Source organism: Poecile atricapillus, chromosome 17, assembly GCF_030490865.1.
Source record: "Poecile atricapillus isolate bPoeAtr1 chromosome 17, bPoeAtr1.hap1, whole genome shotgun sequence".
Lineage (NCBI taxonomy): Eukaryota > Metazoa > Chordata > Aves > Passeriformes > Paridae > Poecile > Poecile atricapillus.
This window is the reverse complement of record NC_081265.1, coordinates 2,816,180-2,839,559: the sequence shown is the minus strand read 5'-3', so window position 1 is coordinate 2,839,559 and position 23,380 is coordinate 2,816,180. Positions and strand designations below refer to the sequence as shown.

Sequence of the window (23,380 nt, the reverse complement as noted above, 5' to 3'; positions counted from 1 at the left end):
ACAGCAGAGCTTCCCAATGCCGTGTTTATATAAAAAAAAAACATGCAAAATACATGTCTTGTATTGAGGGGAGCTGTAACATGCTGCTTTCTTTTCAGGAGATAGCTGAACTGAGGACAACCATTTCCTCCCTGACAGAGAAGAACAGCCGGCAGCAGCTTGCGGCGGAGCAGCGGCTCCAGGAAGTTGCACAGAAGTTGGAAGATGAGAAGCAGCAGCTGATGACAGATAATGACAGAGCAATCAAGGTAATCTGGGGATTTCAGTGGCTGATGCTGCTGCCTGGGTGAGGGTAATTAAAAGTTCTGAATGCAGGGATGGTTCCTGTTCACACAGAGCTCACCCAGAAGTCCCCAGACCTTGTCTTTGATGGAGCTGATGACTCAGGTTCCCTTTCCTTTAGCTGATCCTGTGCCTGGATTTGGCAAATCTAATCCATCCACATCAGCCAAACCCTTGAATCTTTCCTGTTCTCTTTCTTTTTGTACTCTCCCTGATGTTTTGGTGTATTTTCAGCACCTTTATGCTGTGCTTTCAGGGCTTGAAAGAGAGGAAAGGTGAAAAATAGGAGAGTGAGGCAGCAGCATGGCCTGGGTTGCAGCCTGGCTTTCACAAACCTTCCCAACTTCTCATTTTAAGGCTACATTGAAGGAAAGTTTGTCCTTAGCTTCCTCGGAAAAATACAAGCAAAGTCTGTGCTGAATGTTAAAGGAATAAAGTATTTGTTATCTGTAGTTTTATACATATTTTATATTATTTTTTATACAGATTTATACATATTTTGCATCAGAATTCTGTTCTTTGGCCTTTCTCATTGTTTTAAGAGACTGAATAAGCAGATTGTGTTCTTGCTGCTTTGACACCTTGACTCAAAGTGGCTGCAGAGAATCTCACCTGTAGAAGTGAGCAGAAATAGTTTTTAAATATGTTTTCTTCTCAGAGCAGTAAAGAGCAATTGGAAAATTTTGAAACTGTCATTTGCTCTGTTTGACAACACCTCATGAGAAGTTGTATAGAAGTAGGAAATTCCTTTTCCTTTGTAAAGACATTTAATCATACCAAAGAATTACATTATTAAATGTAAAAATTAGTGAAAAAACTCAACTCCTACAGTTTATGTCATTTGTTTTGTGCCTAAAAGATACCACAAAAGTTTTTAAATGTTGGAAATCCATTGGATAATGGTGCAGTTAATGCTGTCCTCTATACTGGAGTGACTTGCATTCAGTTGTCATTACTGTCTCATCATCTGCAGAGTGTTCTTTTTCCTTTCTTTCATCAATTTTTTAATTATCATTATCTTAAGGAAAATGTCTGCCTTTATTGCTGTGCTTGTTGAGGAAAAAAATTTTATTTCTGATCATTCTGTGAAAGATGTAACTATAAAAATGTTGGCTCTATTCTGTTATGCAGATAAAATCACCACAGGTAAGTTATTTTATCACCAGGATCTGCAAATAGAACACAGGTAAATCACTTTATTTTCAGGTACAGGTGAATTTTTACCACTTAGGAACATGGGCTGTTTGTAATTCACTTTTCCACTGACCAACAAGATCTGCAGAAACCCCATGACAGTGGAATCATCTTCCTCAGAGTCAGAAATACACTGTAATTCAAGTTATCATGGTGCCTTCTTGAGCTGCATGTTGGAAAAACATAGTTTAGACTCCTAAGCAGCATTTTTCTTTCTTTCTTTCTTGTGCAAACTCTACTCTTGAATTTCTGGGTTCTCTTAAATTACATTCAATGCAATAATTCAGCTGTTGGCAACACCAGTTTTTGAACACTAATGATTATAGGTGGTATGAAACCCTTCAGCATGTAAATCTATTATAAACTTCATTTTGATGTTATTACCTCACAACGTAATGAAATCCATAAAAACCACTGAGAAATTCTCCACAGGATTTCTGAGCAGCGTCCCAGGGAGTTTTTAGCACTGGTGCTGGGAGTATGTTTTAAAAGATTTTGTCAACTTGGAGAAGAAATTGGAGGAGCTGTTTTGCTTGGAGTTTTTGAATTTTGTTTAGTATCATTAATACTGTACTTTTTTAAAGAAAAAACCTTCCTTTGAAACCACCGATTTAATGGAAATTTACTGAAATCCAGATACCCAAGCAGAAAATTCCTAGGAAGCTAAAATGCTGTGTATACTTCTGGAAACAGAAAAAGGTGGTTTTAATATTTGATCACTTCGTATTTTTAAGAACCACACATATTTCTAGGCAAGCATATGCAGAAATACTTTGCTTTTTATTAGCCTGGGGCAAAAAAAAAAAAAAGAAAAAAAGGGTTTTGGTGAAAATGGAATCCTGGATGTCCTGGAGATGGGGAACGACATCTAACCTAGGCTAAGCTGAAGACCTTGAGGGATGATTAAAAAACATTCTACAAACAAAGCAATTTTTAATATAATGTAAGCCTTTGAGGAGACTCAATGTAGTAAAAGCTATTGAAAATACTATCATTAAAAAACAGCCTTTGCTAAATATAACATTGATTTAAACTAACATTGAGGAACAGATTGCAATTTCCTCTATTGGTATTGGGTGGCTTCCTGTAAGACCTTCCAATTATTATTTCCTTTCAAAGGGAGAAATACATTTTTACAGAAACCGACTGGCTCTCAGAGAAGTTTTGGATTTAGGCAGTAAAGTGATATCCAGATGTGGATGCCATAATACATGATCTTGATGTTAATTCAAATTCCTGACTCTCTTTTCTAGTAAAAGATTTCTGATTTGTTATTATTGCACAATTGCATCCATCTCCTTCAACTCAATATTTTTTAAGGCAGTATCTTAAATATTAGTCAAAAAGAATAAACAAAACTTTCAAGGATGTTTTGGGTTTTTTTTTTTAATTATGTTTCTTGCATCCTTGTAGTGATCTACCCACAGCAGCCTGGAGCTTGGTAATTCCAATGGTCAGAACATTTACCAAAATTCTCTGCTGCTTTTGGTTACTGGACTGGGCAGAACGAGAAGTTGGTGGCATCATAAAGATACCTTGAGGTTATTTATGAAATCCCAGCCTTGGTTGTTCAGGCTTTTATGAAAAGTTTAGTTTTTTATTAAATCCTTTTGGATCTTGGGACTGAAAGCACAAAACATTTCCTGGGATTGGAACTGCAAAACATGTTCAGAGCATTTTAATGCTGGAGTTGGTGGCCAAGTAGGGACTCCACATCAAAAAGTAGATTCTGGAAAGAAATGGATGATGGAGAGCATACAGTGACAAACCCACAACAGAAAAGGGGCAAAATTATGCTTTTTTTGCCAGATGAACCACAATTGTTGTTTGATTCCTGTTACAGATTCTAGGATTCTGTTAAATCCCTGAATTAACACCAAAATTTCATTAGCTAAGCATGGTTGGAAGATGACATATTTCAACACTTTGTATGTCAGCCAGCTTATGATCAGATTAATTCTGTTAATAAATAATACTTAAAAGATTTCTAGGAAAGAATGGCCTATAATAATGTTCCCCTTCATGTGAAAAAATTTGAAACTGTTGCTCTTCTTTGTTATATTTGAAAATGTTGAGAGGGGGAAAAAAAGTCAAAGTGTTTTATAGCCATAGCAGAACAAAGGGAAAAGTTTTGGGGTTTAAATTGTCTGGGCCTTTGTGGGCACTGGGTATTCCTGACATCCTGTATTTGTTAAATGCTGCTGGATCTTGGAGCCAGAGGATCTGTTCCTCTGTGGAGTACTGAGGGTTTTATCAACACACAGATTTTCCTCCATACAACTATAAAAAATACCAAATTTCTCTATCAAAAACCCTGTGTTTTTAAAAATTGGATGCATAAGCTAATTTTGCTTGTAGTTCTATTTAATCATCAGCCATTGATAAACATTGCTAATGCTTATTAGCAAATTCCACTGGTAACTACAAATAATATTCTTTATTAAAAGGAAAAGCACATTAGGTTTCTGGGAACATTAACTGAGTGACTGCAGCCCCGCAGAGATATTTAATTTTTTGTCCTCAAAACACCTTTTGGAAGACCAGCATTGTACTCTGCCAGAAGCAGGGTTGGAGATGGTAAAAAATAAATAATTCTAATTTATTAGTTTAAAAATCCCAAGCAAAGGTAAATCTAAGTGGTTTAAATGCCCTTAATTAGTGCTTATTAAGGGAGGAGAGGCATCTGAGAGTACCCAACCTAAGCTGCCCTAATCTGGAGAAGAAGCATTTTTAGTCCTGTTTTAAAGGTGAGACAGAGGCAGGCAAAGCCTTGGCTTCACCCCAGGGTTGTGGCCAAGGTGGAAATGAAGGCTGTAAAGAGTGGTGGTTCAGAAGGCTGTGACCTTGTGTGAGTGATAGCACAAAGGACATTAATTAGGGGAATAAAACCCTGAAAGCTTAGTGTAAACTCTAAATGGAAATCTAAAACTTCGGGTAAAGACATTGTGTCAAGGGTTTTTTTGGTTAGGGAGTCTTGACTTGCTTTATTCCCTGGGGTACACTGAGGTGGCAGAATGAACCCCTACAACCTCAACACCAGCTCAGAATAAATTTCATCAGCAGACCCACATTACGATTTTTAAGATATTTTGTTGCATTTCCTATTTTGGCTTGGATGAAGGATTTTTTTGTCGTTTTTGTTTGGTTTTTTTCAGCTAGCAGTGCCTGTAAAAAGGAGGTCAGCATCTCGCTGTTGGCACTGGCTCATGTCTTGTAAGACATCTGGTCAGAACATGCCCCACTGTTGGTGGTGGTTCTGTGGCCACGGCCGTGCCAAATGCTGTCAGTCACCGCAGAGCCTCGGAGATGTGCGTGTCACAAAGTTCTCCAGAGGGACTTCAAATCCTTCTAATTGCCTTTGTGCCTAAACATTACCATGATAAACCATTTGGCATGCTGAAAGAAAGACTTGTAAGGGACCTTCATGATGTTAAATACATGGAGTGCTTTTTCATGGATCTTTATTTCTTTGTCACTGACTTCAGCCTGTAATAACACTCATAACTCTGCAGTGGCTTTTATTAGCAGGGAATTACAAGGCACCAGCACTGGTGCTTTAGCTTTGGAAAGCAGACCTTAAAATTTACCAGGCAAATGACTTTATCTTGCTCATAACTTCCTATATGCTGTTTGATCAGCAGAGGAAGTCATGTCTTCTAAAAGAATGGGTAAATTAAATTTGCAGGTCTTTTATGGCTTTGCTTTCTCCATTTCATGGGGTCCAAACTCTGAGGCACCTGTTTTTCACAGTCTTTGTTGATGTAAATAGTAGTTTCACCCAAATTCTGTCTGTTAGAGAGATGAGGGTTTATCCCTGAGGTTTTCAACTCTTGCTTCTGCTCTGTCTCATGATTCCATGACCTGGTTATCTTTAAAAGCCTGTATTGACACATTCAGTATAAATTATAATTAAAATAGGCTGACTTTAGTGTTAAGCTTAGATAGTTATTGATCACAACTGAAATTCTGATTTTAAAAAACTCTTCCTTTCAAAACCATCTCTCTTTTTCTGCTGCCACAGAAATTATTTCATTGTCTGAAGCATAGTACCTTCTCTTCAAAATTACAGGGTTTCAGATGTTTGGCCAGCCAGGCAATCCGAATGGCTGAGCATCTGTAAGTACTTTATAATATCTCTGACATGCTTTGTGAGACAAAGAATTGAGTCATCTTTTTTTTTCCTGCAGCAAACTTTGCACTCTGGTATTTTTCTTGACTTTTCATGTCTCAACACATTGAAGAACTTACCATGGCCAGCAGCAAAATCAGACTTACAAGTTTTATAAAAGACTAGAGCTAGTGCCTGCCTTTTCCTCTGAACTGCAGTCCAGATTTATCTGGCAGGTTTAAAAGTTGGTATTTTCACTTTTTCCTACATTATCATTGTTGTCCTCAGTGTTTTATTTTCTCTCCAGAAGGCACTTTGCTGCATGAAGTCCTTTTTTTAACTTGTTAGCCCCAGAAGGGATGCTGCCTGTCTCCACATTATGGAGTTAAAGATTCTATGAATGCAGAATAAAATACGAAGTCATATACAGCTAAACTGTCTTGCTTTTAATAATGTGGACTACACTAGTTTTGCACTGAAAAAAATAGGGAAAAAAATTCAAAACCAGCCATAAAATTCACTGCTTTTAATTGACAAGACAGGAGTAATAACACTGAGAGGGGTCCTGGGTAAATAAAAAGTGCAGACAAAACACTCTTGTGTTAAGTTATACTGATATAAGCCCACACAGTTTGTAAAGAAGGGCAGACAAGGTTTAGAACTATGTTATAAGAAAATGGAAATCAGCTTTTTTAAGGCTGCTGTGATGCTCAGAGTTTACTGCTGCATTTCAAAGATGTTTTTCTCTCTGAAGAGCAGAAGGACTTTTATGTGCAGGAGAAAGTGGTGCTTAAAAAAGACAGAGCTGGGGAGATACCCAGGAGTTAGGAGGCAGAATGCCCAGGAGGAAGAGCCTGTGCTCCAAAGTCTGGGACTTTACTGGAGAAGAGGGGGGGAAAAAAAAAAGATAAAGATAAAAACAAGTGTCTAATGCCGTCCAAAGACAGGGCATCTGTAAAACAGTGTGTGCACAGGGCTGTGTAGGCTTTCCAAGGGCTGTGCTTTGTTCCAGTTCCAGTGAGTTCCTGGAACGCAGCCTCCTTCCCTGCTCCTGGAACAGCCTTGACTGCAGGGCTTCTCCAGCCGTGGAGGTGGAAACACAATCTGTGTGAACCGCGGATTCCACCAACAAAAGGGGAAAGCGACGTCTTCAAAGCGAACCTTCCGCGGGCCACAGCCGTTCCTAACTCCGCAGTGAAGGGTTTTAAAGCCTGGCACAGCGAGGCGAGTTGCAGGCTTTGGCAAGCAGGGCTTTGGGGATGTGGACCTGCTTTGTTATCAACATCTCTTTTCCCTGAGAGATCTCTCTTACGGCGTGGCTCATCCCAGGGGCGAGCTGGAACAGCGGCAGGTTGCCCTGGCTGATCCCATTGTGCCTACACCACTTCCAGCGTTTGTGTCCACATCCTTTTTTTTTTTTGCAGAGCCGTGTGTTCTGCTGTAGGTTGCTTTTGGTTTTATGCTGGCTGCTCCAGGGATATCAGCAGGAGAGAGTCACTGAGGATTTCAGCTTTGTGCATTAAAATGTTCCTGCCAAAATGAGTGTTGACTTTAGAAATCTTCAGATTCCACTTAGAATTTTCTGCTGGCTCTCCAGCTTTATATGTAACTGAAACTCAAGAAGATCAAATATCAAGAGTGTTTTTTAAAAAATGGCTGGCTAACACTTTTGAATGGCAGATCACAGGGAAATAGAAATATCTTTGTTAAACTTCACCATTTTCATAATAGTTGGGCTTTTCTTAAGTGTAACAAGAGAAACCTGCAGAATCTGATACCTGTGCATGGTAACTATTTACCAATATTTAAAGGCAGGGTAGGAGAAGAATCAAGTGGTCAGTAGCACTCTTAGACTTTTTGAAAGGCACTGCCTTAATTTTCTGTAACTGGAATGTTTTTTCCATCCAAAATGAAAATACCTATTGTTTTGTTAGCATTAAAAGATTACTTACAAAGAGCTACAAAAGGAAAGCAGCCAGAGCTGCCATATTCCTGCCACTTTCTTGCGTCAGCGGAGCTGCGAATAAAAGAGCTTTCCAACTTACAGTCCTGCACTTGAAAAGGGAAAAAAGTCTGTGGCGACTTTTATCTGTGTATTCAGCAGATCAGATGGCAAACTCACCCCCAGAGCTGAGCAGGGGAGCAGCTCCTGCCTTTCTCTGGAGCCCCAGTGGTGTGAAACAGCACCAGGTACGACATCAAAAGGTCCAAATACGCGTCGAGCGTAAAGTTTGGGGTTTTTCAAAACACCTGTCTAATTAGCTCAGCTTGGTGTTTGCCAGCTCTAGCTCTGACTTTCTCACAGTTGTGTGCTCAGCAGAAGTGGCTTTTTCATCTCAGAGATTTGGGTAAGAGGTTAAACCTACAAACGCTGTCACCAAACCTGACCTGGCTCCTCGGTACAAACCTATCCCATTTCCTTGCAGCATCAATCACCCCATTGTGCCCAGCTAGAAAAGGTGAGGTGGAGCTGTTAGCCAGTTTGTTCTAGAGGGAAAAGATCATTTTAATTGAATGTTATTATCAGCCAGTCTTTGTGGTTTGACATAGATTCAAAGTGAAGCTGCTCATCCGCTTAGAGAATGCGTAGGCACTAATGGAATAACCTCAGCAAGTTTTCGGATGCCTCCATCCTCAGGGAAATTGGTTTGACTTGCCCTTCAGTGGAAATTTTGTGTACTGTTGGCAGCCAAAATAGCACTGGAGTCCAGAAGCAGGAGAACATCTATTCTGTGTGTTGTACTCTGCTCCTTTTCCCACTGAAATTCGTACAGTGAATATTTTCTGTTTGTACACCTCGTTGCCTTTCAGCCCAGGGAACTTGCCTCTATGTGTTCATACAGCACGTGTGGATAAGCAGGTGGAAAACTAGATTAGTTTTATTGAAAATATACTTTATTATTCAAGCCTGTTGCATGTGGATTTCATGTCCACCCTCCATCCTGCATTGGAGAGTGGGATGCCTTTCCTGGGAGCAGCTCATTGTTGCTGATTCTTGCACCATCATGTCAGGATTCACTGATGAACAGGATTCACTGAGACAGTAAATATTTGATTTGTTGACCCTTGGAAATATGCATGAGGAAGACTGAGTGCTTGTGGCTTATGGAGATGACTCTGAACCTCAAGGCTGAAGCTTTTTCTGAGGTGTTTCTGTGCAGGCATCTGTAGTTTTGTATCTTTGGCCTCTTCAGGAAGCCTGACTGATTTATGGGGCAGAGAGAGTTCACCTGTTTTCCTCTTCAGGGGTCTGTCTATGGAATTTATTCTCAGGAAACTGAAATAAGTGTTGCCTACAGGATAAAATGTAGGACTTTAAATGAACTTCTTGGCAGCATCCCCTCCAAAACTGCCAGATAACAGGAGTGGAAGAGCAGTAAAGCAGGGATGAATCAAGCAAACACCAAAACCTTACTACTCCTAGTAAGGAGGAGGACACAACCACTTTTTAACTTAGTCTGTTAATAAAACTGTTTCTGCTTATTTTTAGTTTAAGCCTTCACCACACTGAAGTCAATAACTTCAATTAAATCAACATGTTTTAATAATTATTAAACCAAATTCTTGAGCACTGATGTGCCTTCATGTACAAATCTAATTCCTGATGCAACTCAAAGAGTGACCTGCAGTGATGTTGGAACTGCCTTCACCATCCTGGACAAGCAACTGTGAGACCCAGAATTTGTATTTCCAGTGTTGATTTTGTCTCCTGCATTTGGCACATCCAGAGAAATAAATCATCAGTGAAAACTCCAGATTGCCTGTTATGAGGAGTTCATTAAGATTTGCTGAAGTTCAAAGCAAAAACACCAGTTCCTCACAGGTCAGGGCAGCTCTTCTAATGGTTCCTGCTTTGCCTCCAGCAGCAGCTCATCCCCAGAACCTGTTTATTTTTCTGCCAGGGCTGTTGGCAGGTGAATAGAGTCACATCAGATCACCTCACTTGTATTTTATGCTGGAAACCCATGCCCTGGATAGGCCATTTTCCTGGCCCAGCATGGCATGAGATCATGGATTTCAAACCAGGCCATGCTGGCCTTAGAAGACAAAACATGCAATGCCCTGTTCACTTCCCTCTTGAGATTTGCCAGGAAGTCCCAGCTCAGTTTTGCCCTGGGGCTTGCTCTCACACAGTTCAGATCATCCCAAAGGAATAAAGCCTTGTGTGGGGAGGAAGGAGAGCATCACTCATCGTGTCCTGAAAACAGAACAGATAAGTGGTGATAGAAAAAGGAGTGGATGCAAGTTCTTCTAGAACCAGATCAGGGGAAAACAAACCAGTCCCTTTCCTAGGGAAATAACTAGTTAGGACATGGCAGCACTAAAACTTCATGCAGATATCCTGTGGTTTAGGAAAACACATCATTTGTGCACTTGCCAGGTGGGCAGTGGTGCTGGTCCAGACTCACAGAATCATTAAGGCTGGAAAAAACCTCTGAGATCATTGAGTCCATCCAGGCTCCTGACAGTCGCTGTGTCAGCAGCACATTTTCATTTCAATAGAAGGTTGTGCTATCTCTCTTTTCAACTTAAATTGTTGAAAATACGTTAAACCCTGAAGTGCTGTAATGCTTTTCCTTTCCATTTTCCACCTGAGTGCCCAGGGACAGCCATGAGCCCCCACCCCTGGTACCAAGGTCCTCTGTGGCTTTTTCATTCCTGCTGCCAGCGTGACTCCCTTGCCAGCCTGCTCCCACCTTTCCACACCCAGACCTCACCTGGAGGAGACCCAGGAAGAGGATGTGCTGCCTCAGGGAGGGATGATGCCCACAAGGAGTGTCCAACCCCCTGCACCCACAGCAGGAGCCCTGGGTGCTCTCCCTGCTCTGCTCTCTGCCAGGTTTGTTATGTAAGAAAGGGTAAAAGCGCAAACAAGAACACTGAACATGAAAAGTGAGTTTGTTTGCTTACTGAGAAGCCTGGCAGGGGCAGAATGGAACTGTATAAATAAAAATTCAGGCTGACAAATGTTAGGTACCTGCAGGAACACCTGCACCACTGGACCAAGCCAGGACTCTGCAGGCAGCTGGAAGGAGAAATGCAAGGTGGGTATTGACACTGGCTCCAGAAAACAGCTCTGTGTGCTGCCCTTAAATTCCTTTTACTTTTGTTTCTACTGTCAATATCATCCTTTCCAGTTTTGCACTTGTAATTCAGCAAGGTAGAACAGCAGTTACCGAAGACTATTTAACAATTTGGATATTATTGGTAGATTTTAATTGTCTGCCTGGAAACACCTTTGACCACAGGCGTGCTCTGAACTCCAAGGAGGGACTCCTACCTGATGTGGCATTTTCTTCCTGCTGCTGGAATAACACATCACTTCTACTCAATGTTCATGTCTGTTCATAATCACTGTATGGAAATGTGCATTTGCAGATCAAGTTTGGTGTTGCTGAGCACTCATTTTTGTTTCTAGCTCACCTTAGTGGTGGGTGTGAAGAGCTGATGTCTCTTCTCCGTCGCAGCAGAGGCCAAGCTCATTTGTGCTAGTTCAGATCTGAACTAGATTGAGATTTATGCAACTCTACCAATACTGGAATTCTTACATCTTTCACACTGTGCCATATAATGTTTTTCCTGCAGTTTGTGTCTCAGTTGTGCTAATGGAAGCTTTTGGGATGCACGAAGTAGCTGTGCAGTTTGGCTGAGAGACATTAATGTGTAGCTGCACAAATGAGAAACTGGTGCTGCTTCAGAACCTGGTCTGTTTTCTGTTATTTTTAGTTCTTTTGCATTTTAACAATGTCATCCATATAGGAATGTTCAGAACTATTTACATATATTTTTTTAAAAAGCTTTGTGTGCCTTTTGGGGGTATTTCAGCTGCTTTGTCAGGACCCTGTGGGTGTTCCTGGGAAGCAAAAGCAGGGGGATATCTTGGGGCTGCCTGTTAGAGTCACAATTAACTCAACAGAACTTGTGCTGTGTGGGACTGAGCTCCTCTCCTGCCTGTGCATTTTCATGTAAGACTTTTCTGCCACAGCAGAGAGCTCTTCACACTGAGAGAGCAGAGTTTCAGCTCAAAACTGGCTTGAAACAGATTTAACAAAAAACCCCACAAACAAACAAAGCTCAAAATCTCTCAATGGAAATCAATCTGCTTTGTCACAACTGTGATAAGAGCTCTTGACACCCCATTAAAACGATATCTGAGGCACAGCAATAGCTTTGGTGAGTGTTTTCCCCCTCTTAATCCTCTTCCTAGCTTGCCTGTGTATAAATTACACCTTATTCTTACCTGTACTGGAGAAACTATTAGCACCAAAAAACGCAGCATGGGCTTGAATGTTTAAAAAATTGCTTTTAAAAACAATTGCTTTTAAAATTGCTTTTAAAAACAAACCCAATAAATTTAAACTAGACAAATTCTGATTTTTTTTAATCGATGATTCCAGTTCAGCTGTGAAGAATACAACTGAGTTAAAGAAATACAGTGGTGAGGACTCCCAGAAATGAGTTATGCAGGAATTAGGGTAAAATGTTTTGTATAAAAAGCTATCAGAAATATTTAAATAGGTCATGGAGCCTGACATTGTTCCTTGCTATGTGTGTGTATGTGTCTGTCTATTTAAAATATTCTGCACTACTTTTGTAGAGCTCTAAAATGGACAGAAAAACTTCTGAAGAAACTGAAATAGATCTTCCCCATGTCTAATTTGGAAAAAAAAAACAACCCAAAACTTAAAGGATTTTAGAAATGTTTAGAAACATTGGCATTATGACAGCAAGAATCTCTGTCATAACGTCATATGATTAACTAGATCAGAAACGTTCTGGGATGTTCTGATCAGTTATGTTAATGCCTCCTTTAAAAAGTATAAAGCTAATGCTCTATAAAATAGATACTTGAAAAACAGTTTTGGTTTTCCTCAGGCTACTGAGATTAGAGTTTCGTAATCTGTTTGACCAGCTGCAGAGGACGTTCTGTTTCATTTTTCCTTTTTAAGTAAATGAGCTTCATCTCAACATGATTAAAAAGTTAAAAAAAAAAGAATCAGGCTTCAAAAATACTCCGTTTTCACTCATACTTTTAAATAGGAGCAACTGCATTGTCATGTCTTGTTGCAAATGTAATTGGGTTGGAGGTCATTAAAGACTTTGAATAAAAGAATTTCCAAGTTTCCAAGTGTGCATCCTCCCCTGTCAAGAATCACCCCATTTTTGGCTTCCAGACATAATTTTAGCAGATATTACTTTGCTGCCTCTCACATCTCACATGTGTTGAGTCAAGCTCGCTCTTGTTCAGTTCAAAAAGCAGTGGTTTGCCTTGCGAGTTAATTTTGTTGATTAAGGTTACTTTGAAAGGTAAAAAGACATTATTAGATTTCTTTGTGTGTGCCTGTGTGCAAGAAAATGTGTGTTATTTTATGTAATGGCAGAATTGCAGCAATACTGAGCACTTGATTGCACAAAATAAATAGCTTTTCTTTCCTTCTTACTGGGAATCAGATTGCCCTATTGATTAGAAATATCTGAGCCTTTCATATTTCTGTTTTAAAAGAGCATAACGAAATAAGAGGTTTTGTAAGACCTGTTAGAAATGTTTATATTTCCAGATCTTCGTGTATCTGTGAGGAGCAATGCATTTTAAAGAGACATTTGCAGAGCACCAGGGGTCTGCTGGAGCCTCTGGGCTGGCTCCAGGTGTGAAGTGTCCGAACACCCACTTAAAGTGGCAGCTTGGTGATAAACTTGGTTGGGAATGAAGCCCAGGGCAGCAGGAGATTGCCTCGTTCAGCCAGTGATTGATAAATCTGCTTTATCAGGCGTTCTCCAAGTCATTGCAGGAAATTCTGCCTGAACCTCTGATGTTTGTTTTTGCAGAAGTGTTGTTAGGAGTACAGCAAGCAGCAGAACCAGATGTTTTTCTGGTTAATTTGTATTCACAATAGCGTTTTTTTCACTAGCACAGCACTGACGGGATGTTTTAGACGTTCTTGCGACGGAGCATCAAAAATTCAAGAAGTTGCCTGAAAATGTTGAAGCTGACATCAGGTCTTCACAGGAAACCTGCTCAGAGAATGGCAGACTCCTTGCCATTCCCTTTGATTCCAAAGTGTTTAATAAAAAGCAAATTAGGGAATGAAAATGGTCTCGCGGATCAATCAGGCACAGCGGTTCCGCCCGCTCAGCATTATCTGTCAGACATTAACCTGATTGGAAATGTTGTATTTTGTATAAGAGCCTCAAAATCAGACTGAAAGGTTGACTGAAAAAATACCTGATGTATTTTGTGTGTGCTCTGAGGCTGATAACAAACTCTGCAGTTCAAGTTTTAATAACTTGGGGGGAGCTAAGAAACTTCAAAAGCTTCGTGATAAATGTTTTTGACAAAGCGTCAGCTGAACATTAGGCAGAATCTTGGTAAATCCTCTCATAAGTGGTTTAAAATGGAGTTCTGAACTTTTCCTTCATAAGTGTGCGCTTAAGATGTCATGGTATCTTTGGGTTTAAAAGATTCATTTTATCTGGTAAATGTGCACCACTGGTGTTTCTGCCTGAACCTCGGCGAGTGCAGGGGGAAAACAGTTCAGGGCTTTTCTCCTTTTGGCAGCCTCTGCTCTGCTCTTGGCCATGACACTGAGTGCAGGCTGAGAAAAAAGGGGGAGCAGTGTTAAAGAAACTCCAGGATACTCCAGGTAAATTCTACAGTAAATCTTCCAGCTGACAGGCTTTAGATTGGCTTCATCACAACAGCCCCAAAGTGTCCTGGTCATAGACAAAGCCGTGCTTGGACATGGCAAGTGCTTGCTGGGTTTTGTGGCCCGTTGAGAAAAGCAGATGAAAGCCAGTTTATTACAGCCTTTGAACCTTGCCTCCTTTTCCCTCCTGTCACCTGAGCCACTCTAACAGAGCAAAAACAATTCCCTCCTTAGCTCCCCCTGACAAAAATGCCCGACTTTACAATTTATGCTGCTGTTTTCTTTGAACTGTTATCTCTGCAGGACCTTATGGCATCCTTTGCCTTTCAAAAGAATTGAGTTTATAATGTCCTGCAGTGAAACCCTGACTCAGCAAAATGCTCAAGCCCTTGCCTAATTTTATGTCTACAAATAGCCCTGCTGGTGCCATCAAGGTATTTTAGGGATGTATCTTAGAATCAGGGAGTCTTGAAATGATTTGGGTTGGAAGAGACCTTAAAGCCCATCCAGTGCCACTCCTGCCATGGCAGGGACACCTCCCAGTGTCCCAGGGTGCCCCAAGCCCCGTCCATCGTGGCTTTGGGCACTTCCAGGGATCCAGGGGCAGCCACAGCTGCTCTGGGCAATCTTCTCTGGCCAAGGCCTCACCACCCTCACAAGGAACAATTCCTTCTTACAGACCTAAAGACTTGTCAGGAAAATGATATTAAAACTTTGGTCAGCTCAACTTGCTATGTACAGAAAAATGCTGAAAACACCTCAATATCTTACAGGGGCAAAGCAGGAACAAACAGGCATATTGAGAATCCTAGGAGTGCTCAGGTGATCTCCAAAAGACACCGGGTGAAACCTGATGTGGAAGTGTTACAGGACTGCTCAGGAGCTGATGCTGATGATCCCAAGTTTATAAAGTACTGCCAGTCAGTCTCTTACCTATGAATTGTCAAAAATGAACATAGCTTTTATTAGAGCCTGCCACACTGCAAAACGTTTGCATATATTTTTCTTTTATGTTAAATTACCTGCTTTATTTTTTTTTTCCCCTTACTGCTGGAGATACTTGATTCTGTTCCTAGAGTCAAATTACTCTTTTTCTTCCTGAACCTCTCTCCTTCTTTCTTTCTTCCCACAGTGCCTCAAGGGGAGTATTTCTTAGACTTCCCAGGGGCATCTCCTGCTGGCAAATCTCTGAAGCCATAGCCTGGTGCAACAGGGAGCTCCTTGGCTGCTGGGGATGGGCAAAGCCCCCAGCTTGGAGAATTTTGCAAGATCTCCATTCCCATTTTGAAACATCAGCAAAGTGAGCCAAACTTACCAATGTGCCATGGTAAAAATGGGAGCTCTCCTATTATTCATGCTGAATTCTGTGCCTTTGGAAATTACGCCTTTTGTCTGATTCCTGACCAAGAAAACATTAGGGTTTTTTTTTCCCCATAATGGCAGCAGAAAATGGACAGCCAACTCTTGTAGGGACACATTTACAAAGCTATTAACAATTTGCATTTTCATTCTGTGTCGTAATTCACGTTCACTCTTCATGAAATAGTGTTTAGTGGTTAAAATTAAATATTAGGCATGAAGAGTCACAGATTTGCTGTCACTGCATAGAAGGATGCTGTGAGGAGCAGCCTTTGCAGGTCTTCCCTTTTCCCCACCCATCCGTAGCTGTTCCAAATTTCACCAGATCCCAAAGCTGGACTGATGGTTACAGGCTGGGAGGTCAGTGAAAGTAAAATAGGAAAGAGAAAGATGTCAAATATTGCCTGAGGCATTTTAATTTCTGCTCCTGAGGAGCAATAAAGCTAAATTTTCTGTACAGTCATAATAGCAATTGTAATGTACCTATAGGATAAAGAAATAATTTGTGTTATTAAACACCGTGACAATTTTCTGTGTAAAATAATAGATTTTCTTTCCTCTTGCAGTAATGTTGGCCCCTGCATATAGGTTGTGGAAAACTTTGTTTGCAAAAACAAAGCCATTGTTTTAACAGAAACCGCAGAAATTTTGCCTTTCATATTGAATCAGTAGCATAATGAGTCGTGGAGCAATAGTTCAACATCAAAGGAAACTTTTTGGATATATAGTGTGTTGCAACAACAGCGAAAAAGTTCCCACCAGAAAGGAATTTTGCCATATGTGAACAGCAGACATATGTATTAGGTTAAAACCAGAAGATTTCCTTTGCTTTGCACCAAAACCAAGAGAGAATTCCAAGTACAGAGGTTTTTGTTTGCAGTGGCATGGGCAAGAGCTCAGTGAAAACCCAAAATCCGTTGAGGATGCCCCAACAATTTGGCTCGAACATCTTTATTTCACTTTTTAAAACACCCTTGTTTTGCTCTGACTCATGGCATTACATCAGTGGCGTTCACAGATATATTTGCCTGATTTATTTATAGTAGTAATAAACCCAGATAAATCTATTTATCTCCATGAAATATTTTAGCAGAATTAATGATTGGTTTTAAAAGTCTGGATGGGATTCTTGGCTGCTTCCTCTGGACAGAGTTGTATTTGACTCTAAATTGTGAGACCACTTAATGTAAAGAAGTTTTTGCCCAGACAGCCCATAATTCTGGCTTCATGGAGAGAGAAAGATTTTGAAAATGAGATGTTTTAATGACAAAATTTTAAAGCATATCCATGTGTATTTCTGGAAGAAAATTCTCTTTAATTTTTATTATCATTCACATGTTGGGTTTTTTTTTTTTCTCAAAGTTCCAGAGATTTTCTTCTCATGAGCGAGGAGAGAAAACACATCAATGGATGTAATTTGAATTTAGAAGGCACTTGAAGAGAGGCCTGTATTCAGAATTATTGTTGGCACATGTTTTGAGGATGTAAAGTGGAAGCCTTCTTCTGTGGGCATTAGTAAGGAGATAATTAAGACTACAGTAGGTAATTAGGGTAGCTTTTATTACTGCATCTTTCATTAACTAATTATATTAATTTGGTAACATTTGAAAAATTCTTTGAAGATGAAAAGTGCTAACTCTCACTACCTTTAGTGGTAGCTTTACTCTGCACTGGTCATAAATTTTGAGAGCTTTTCTTGATACAGATGCACATCCATATGTGCAGAGTTGCTAATAAAAATTACATATTTCTACTAAAAAAAGGCTCTGACATTATCTGGCATAATCTGATCAGGGTGAGCAGCAACTTTTCTGTTCCAAAGTGAAAATACATTGATACTTAATGGTTTTTAGGAAATTTTCTTTCTTTTTTTTTTTTTTTTTTTTAAAGTGTCATTTATTTATTCAACCCTCAGAGCAGAGAGATAAATGGTTGTGATCCATGACTTCCCATTACATGATGGGATCAGGAATCAAACCTTTCTGCTCTCAGACAGTTTCCTATTTCCTACAAAAATAGGAAAATATTTCAGATTAAAGAAGGAAAACATCTCACATTTGTAAATAGTTTCTTCACAGTTGTAATCAATACAAAGAAATTAGGAATTTTAATTGTTTTTGTTTATGTAATTCTTCAGAACTGAACTTTCTTTCAGGGAATACAACACTTTCGAAAAATATCCTGTGGTTAACGGATAATCAAATCAGTTTTCATACATTAAACACCAAATCCTTCCTACATTCCCGTTCCATACTTGTTCCTGGGATTCTTCAAGCTCTTTCTCTTACCAGCTTTCAGTTGATTTAGATTAAGCCCTGTAACTAACACCAAAAATTAATTCATGCCTTAGCAAGGGATTTTGGACTGCTGGCACTGCACCTTTTTGTCTCTTTAGGGCTCTTTCTCCTTTGCTTTACAAGTTTTGTTGCTTTTTTTTGAAACCACCTTTTTTCCCAGCCTCAGTCTGTCCCTCAGGTATCCCATGGAATTCCTCTGATCCCGTGTGTCATCCCAGCTTTCCTGGAGCCTCACAGGCCCAGCTCCACAGGCGCCAACCCCGCGTGTGCTGCTCCCTTGGGTCCGAAATAAACTCCATTCAACGTTTGGCTGGGCACAATCCATCCACGGTGGCATAATAAAGGGAATAAATGGTGCCTACCCAGAAACGCAGCTCAGAGGTTCCTTTCTCCTTCCACATCAGTGTCCAGCTCTGGATCACAGTGCCTGGGCTGGATTCATCCACAAAATCCCCTCCAGGTCCCCAAATCTGCCCGGAATATTCCAGCGGCGCCTTCTCAAAGCCGTTACTTTTCCCTTCCCGCCTCTCGATGCTGCCTGAGACCCAAACAACATGATTTTATTTTAGGATCCTTTCCATTTTTAGAAATAAATCAAATGAGTTTTCCCTTTCTCCAGCTGTAATTCACCTGCATTGTTGCAGTGGAGCTTATTATCTCATTTACATTTTTAAGAGCTTTTCAAAGTGTAGGATATCTGGGCTGGAAAGCAAAACATTTGATTTCTTTGTTCTCTGGCCAACACAAAGCACTTCCAAGGTCAGGTATGGTGTAGACATTCAACAGCAAACATGTTTACATGGCATTTGAAAGCCCGTTTAACTGAAAAAAAAAAGAATATTGTCTTTATAAGAGTGATGCAAGTCAGCTTAGCACAGCTGAGGAACGGGAATTCATCTGAACCTGGAAAAATTTAACTAAATAAGTTAAGTTTTGTTTTCTGTTTGGAGGGAAAAAAGCCTCTGATGCTTAAAAGTTGGCCCAGATTTTTATTTTTAATCCCTTTTTCTTCATCTCAGCAGTTATTAATCATGAGCTCTGCTGCTCTTTGGGCAAAATGTGTCACTTTGAAGCCGTGGAATAAAAACTGCATTTCTAAACAAAACAAAACATTGTTTAATTTTACAAAAGAGATGTTCTGGGGTGTACCTGGGGTAAGTCCTCTGCTGTTTTTAAGAGTGTTCTACATGGCAGAAGCTTCCCTGTCTGATTCAGAGAAAGACTTGAGGTTCTGGTAGCTTCAGGAATCGCCATCAGCATTCAGGCTCTGGCCACTGCGTGTGAGGCTTTTTGACTACAGAGAGAATTTTCAGTGTGATCTTCAAAATGGTGCATTATTCATGACATCTCTCATGATCCCTCCTAGAAAATTAAAATCACGGCCAGCAAACTTGCTTACTTCTAATTGCTGTTCTCAGAGTTAATCACATGCAGGAATCTACAGCAACCATGAGATTTTTGATGTTACTTTTTCATTTTGGCACGGCTTTGATCAAATGCTGAACTTTTGGTTTTATTTTTTTTTTGCCATTGCGCTCATAGAATAGCTGGAGTACTCAAATGAACATTAATTACTCATGGAATTTATGCAGCACAGGAAGAGTCCAAAAAGGTTCCAGTTAAAGGTATTTGTGATTGATCCAAGGAGTTAGCTGAGTTGTTTTTCTGCCATCCCAATACAAAACCTGCCAACAGCCAGTTATGATGTGATTGGAAAAATCTGTGAGTTCATACAGTAAATTCTGCTTTGGACAAATGTTGAGTGGATAACTGGAAGAGCTGTTAGTTTGCTGTATTTACATGCTATAGTAAAAATACCTTATTTCTAAATTTAAATTTAAGACATTTTCTGCTCTCCTAATGAAATAAAACATGTGTGCTCCATGCTGGCAAACACTATCTAGAGTAGGTAAACCTAACAAAGTCTGTGTTATCTGAATTTCCCAAATTAAATGACTTTCAGATGCATTGCAAACCCTCAGATTTAAAGGAACCTCTCATTTTATCCTCTGCAGAAGTTTATTGTAAATAAGAATGGAGAGGTGAAGGAAGGAAGGAGCAGGGCACTCTCTGCCACCACGGCGTTGCTGTCTCGTGCAGGATCAATTTGGGATCCAGTTTTGTACTCAGGACCTGCAGATGGGGGTGATACAAATCTGTTCTCTGGCACAAAAACATATATTTATACATATTAAAGACATGTATTTATACACTGAAATGCTATCTCTTGGCCAGCTTCAAAGTCCTGTGAAAGAGTCAAACTTAAGCACAAGGGAAGGATGAGTGATGTGTGATGAGGTTTCCTCCCTCCTTACTTTTCACCCTCTGGGCTAGAAAAGCTGATCCTGAAAGAGCAGAAGTTGGGTCATACTCTGTAGTTTATCCAAAAATGTTCTCCAGGAATGTTCCTGGGCTGGTTAGGAATGGACACTTTGGGGTTATGGCAGGATTTTTGTCTAATTAATTGGGTTTTTGGTGATCTTCTTGGTACGTGGAACTACCCTGCTCCTTATTGCATTTCTACATTGCTCATTTTACCTCTTACACTTGTTTGTGTTTTACCTCACAAGATAGATGTACAAAAAGCAAACAAAAAGCCTACAATTCCCACATAATTCCCACATATTTTTCATTATATTAATGCAAATTCCTGTACTGCAAGACTTGTTGAGTATTGAAGATGGGTTATGTATTCAAGGCCTGGATTTCAACATTTCTCAGAAGCTGTGATAGCATAAAAGTCCCTGGGCAGATTTGAAGTTCATGCTTGGGTCTGGTTACAATTTTTGGCATCAGAACATGTAACAGACTTACAGCTATAAGACTTTAAAGTTAATGCCTGGCATCACTTCAAAACAGCGTGCAAGATCTATCATAAGTAGTCCTCTTATCTTATCTCAATAGCAATTTTATCCTGTAAATTATTGGAGAGTGCAGGATTTCAGTGCTGTGGAAAAGAGCAAGGCATTTTTTGCTGTTAAATCTTTGCACCACGAGGACTTTTAACGATCCTGAGTTGGGCACAGGTACCCTGGGCTGCTGAAAGCAAACATTAACCATATGGCAGGTCCTGCAAAACTCCATGGGGTCGTTGGTCTCTCCTCTCAAGGGGAAGGCAGGGACACCAAGGGAGGTTTAGGTTGGATATTAAGAAAAGTTTCTTCACTGAAAGTGTGGTCAGGATGTGGAACTGCCCAGGGAAGTGGTGGAGTCACCATCCCTCAAGTGTTCAAAAACCAAGTGAACGTGGCATTTTGTGATATGATTGAGTGACCAGTGTGGGGTTGCTCAAAGGTTGGGTTTGATGATCTGGGAGGTCTTTTCCAGCCTTGATGACTCTGTGATTCCAGGGTGCTGTGCAGAGACCTTCTGCTCTCTGTGCAGCTCAGCTCTTTTAAAAGCAGCCCTGGAGACTCCTTCAGTGGAACTTGCAGCATGAGCCCCAGCCCCGTGCTGCTTTTCACTGATGGGTATCAATGCCCCAATTTCCTGCCATACAAAAGATAACTCCAAATATTCCCTTTCTGCAGCCACAGCCGCCTCTGTGTTGGTGTCAATCCCCCATCCACATTGTGCACTTTGCCTGGAGTCAGCACTTGCAGTTAACAATGCCTTTATTCAAGCTGACAACATCACTAAGCTTTTAGTAAATGTGTAAGTAAATGTTAAGCGTGTATTCAAACATCCAACAATGAGGAGGAAACTTTCAAAACAAACAAAAAAAAAATCTTTGAAACTTTGTATTGTTTGTTTGGTGTGTATCTGTTAGAAATAACACAGACTATCAGTTCCTTGGGGCACGCTGTTCCTTTGTTAAGCATGTAACAAAAAGATCAAGGCTCTGAGTAACTGCTGGAATAAAAATAAATATATAAGGAGAACAATCATGACAAAATAAATTTGTCGATGCATTTTATGAGCTCGGTTTAGGGGTGATTATTTCTGAACTAAATAAAGATTGGGTAGTTGTGGTAAGTGACATGATCATATTACTCCTTTTATTTATTGCCATTTATACTTCATTTGTAGATCACATGCTAGATTTGACTACAGGGAAGGAGGGGAGCTCCTCATCTCGGCCAGCATCCCATATCAGTAATATGGAATACATTTCCACTCCAAATTCCAGACATTGCTTTCCAGAGAGAGGATTATTCTGGCTTAAAGAAAAAAACCTGTTGGTACACTGCAAAAGTGCTCTGAAGAAGCTCAGGTTGTGCAGATAGGATGACAACAAAAACCTGGGACATTTGCAGATGCAAATGTTGCAATAATTCCATTGGCCTTCCAACCTTTGATGGTATTTCTTACATTTTTAGCATGAAAAGTCTATAAGAAGATATAAAAATAGGTTATTTTTAGGATGTGCAGCCTATAATAAGACAGGACTTTTACTATTCTTGTTCAGTCAATGGTCTCACCTGTGCAAAGTGACTTTTCTGAGTGGCCAAGCTGCCTTTGTCATGTCTTAGCACCAAGTTCAGCTGGACTCACAGTGCTCCACTTCCTTCCCCAGCCCGTTGTGACCTGCAGCTTTTGCTGCCATCCCACATTTCTCACGTGTGTTTTTCATCCCTTGCTGTTGTTCCAGGCCCTGCAGGACGAGGTGGAGAATTACCGTGGGCAGCTTTACGATGCTCAGAGGAGGCTCCAGCGCAACGAGCTGAAGGCCCAGGAGCAGGTACTGGATGCTGTCCCCATCCCTTGAGTACAGAGGTGCAATGGTTAAAATCAATCCTTTCCTTCAAAGCAAAAGCACATATTTCCCTGCAAAATTCTCAGCTAGCTTTCTCTTCTGTTTTGTTGGTAATAAAAGAGAATTCAACTGTCTGAACCCTTCAGGCAAATACTTATCTGCTGTTCTCTATTGCAAGTTGGTATTTCAGCTATTCTAGCTGTTAAATGATGCATTTATTTTGAACTGACTGTTTGCAACTGACTTTAGTGTTTTAATAGAGGTTTCTGAGACTATTCGAACCTGTTCTTTAATGGTTTGTGTGAAGAGAAGTATAATTGGACAATAACAGCTAAAAATAATCTTTAGTCCTGATCTTCTGCATTCATTGTCCAAACATGTCTGTAAACAGTTTCAGATGATTAATAGTGCTAAATTTTTTCTGGACACTTCCAGCAAAGTCAGGGACTATTTAGTGTGCTTTGAGCAAAATAAAACGTGTTTGCAGGCAGTGAAGGAACAGAAAGTCAATGAACTGCATTCAAACCAGATTAAATTGAAATATTCAGGAGAATATGCAGGTGATGAATGCCTGAATCAGTTAGGAATTTATGTATTTCTAACACTAATCAGGTTTTGAAACATTTGAGAACTTTATTTGGTGCTGAGTGAACAGTATCAACAGCACATATCCTTCATAAAGCATTTCTAACTCTATACCTGCTGGATTAATCAGTTGGGGAGGACGTAGAAGATTAATAATCATTAATTTCAAATGTATTTTTCCTCTGTTTTGTCATCCTATTGGCACATGGCAGTT

General features: G+C 40.1%; 1 protein-coding gene across 3 annotated transcripts in view; it reads left to right on the top strand.

Annotated features, from left to right (window-relative positions):
- CEP112 (centrosomal protein 112) overlaps positions 1–23,380 on the top strand; it is a 159,611-nt gene that overhangs the window by 119,880 nt on the left and 16,351 nt on the right. For all 3 annotated transcript variants that reach the window (XM_058852388.1, XM_058852387.1, XM_058852391.1), the window contains exons 23-24: positions 99–248; positions 22,477–22,566. In XM_058852388.1, coding sequence (XP_058708371.1) covers positions 99–248; positions 22,477–22,566 — 240 coding nt within the window. The remainder of the gene's footprint in view (positions 1–98; positions 249–22,476; positions 22,567–23,380) is intronic.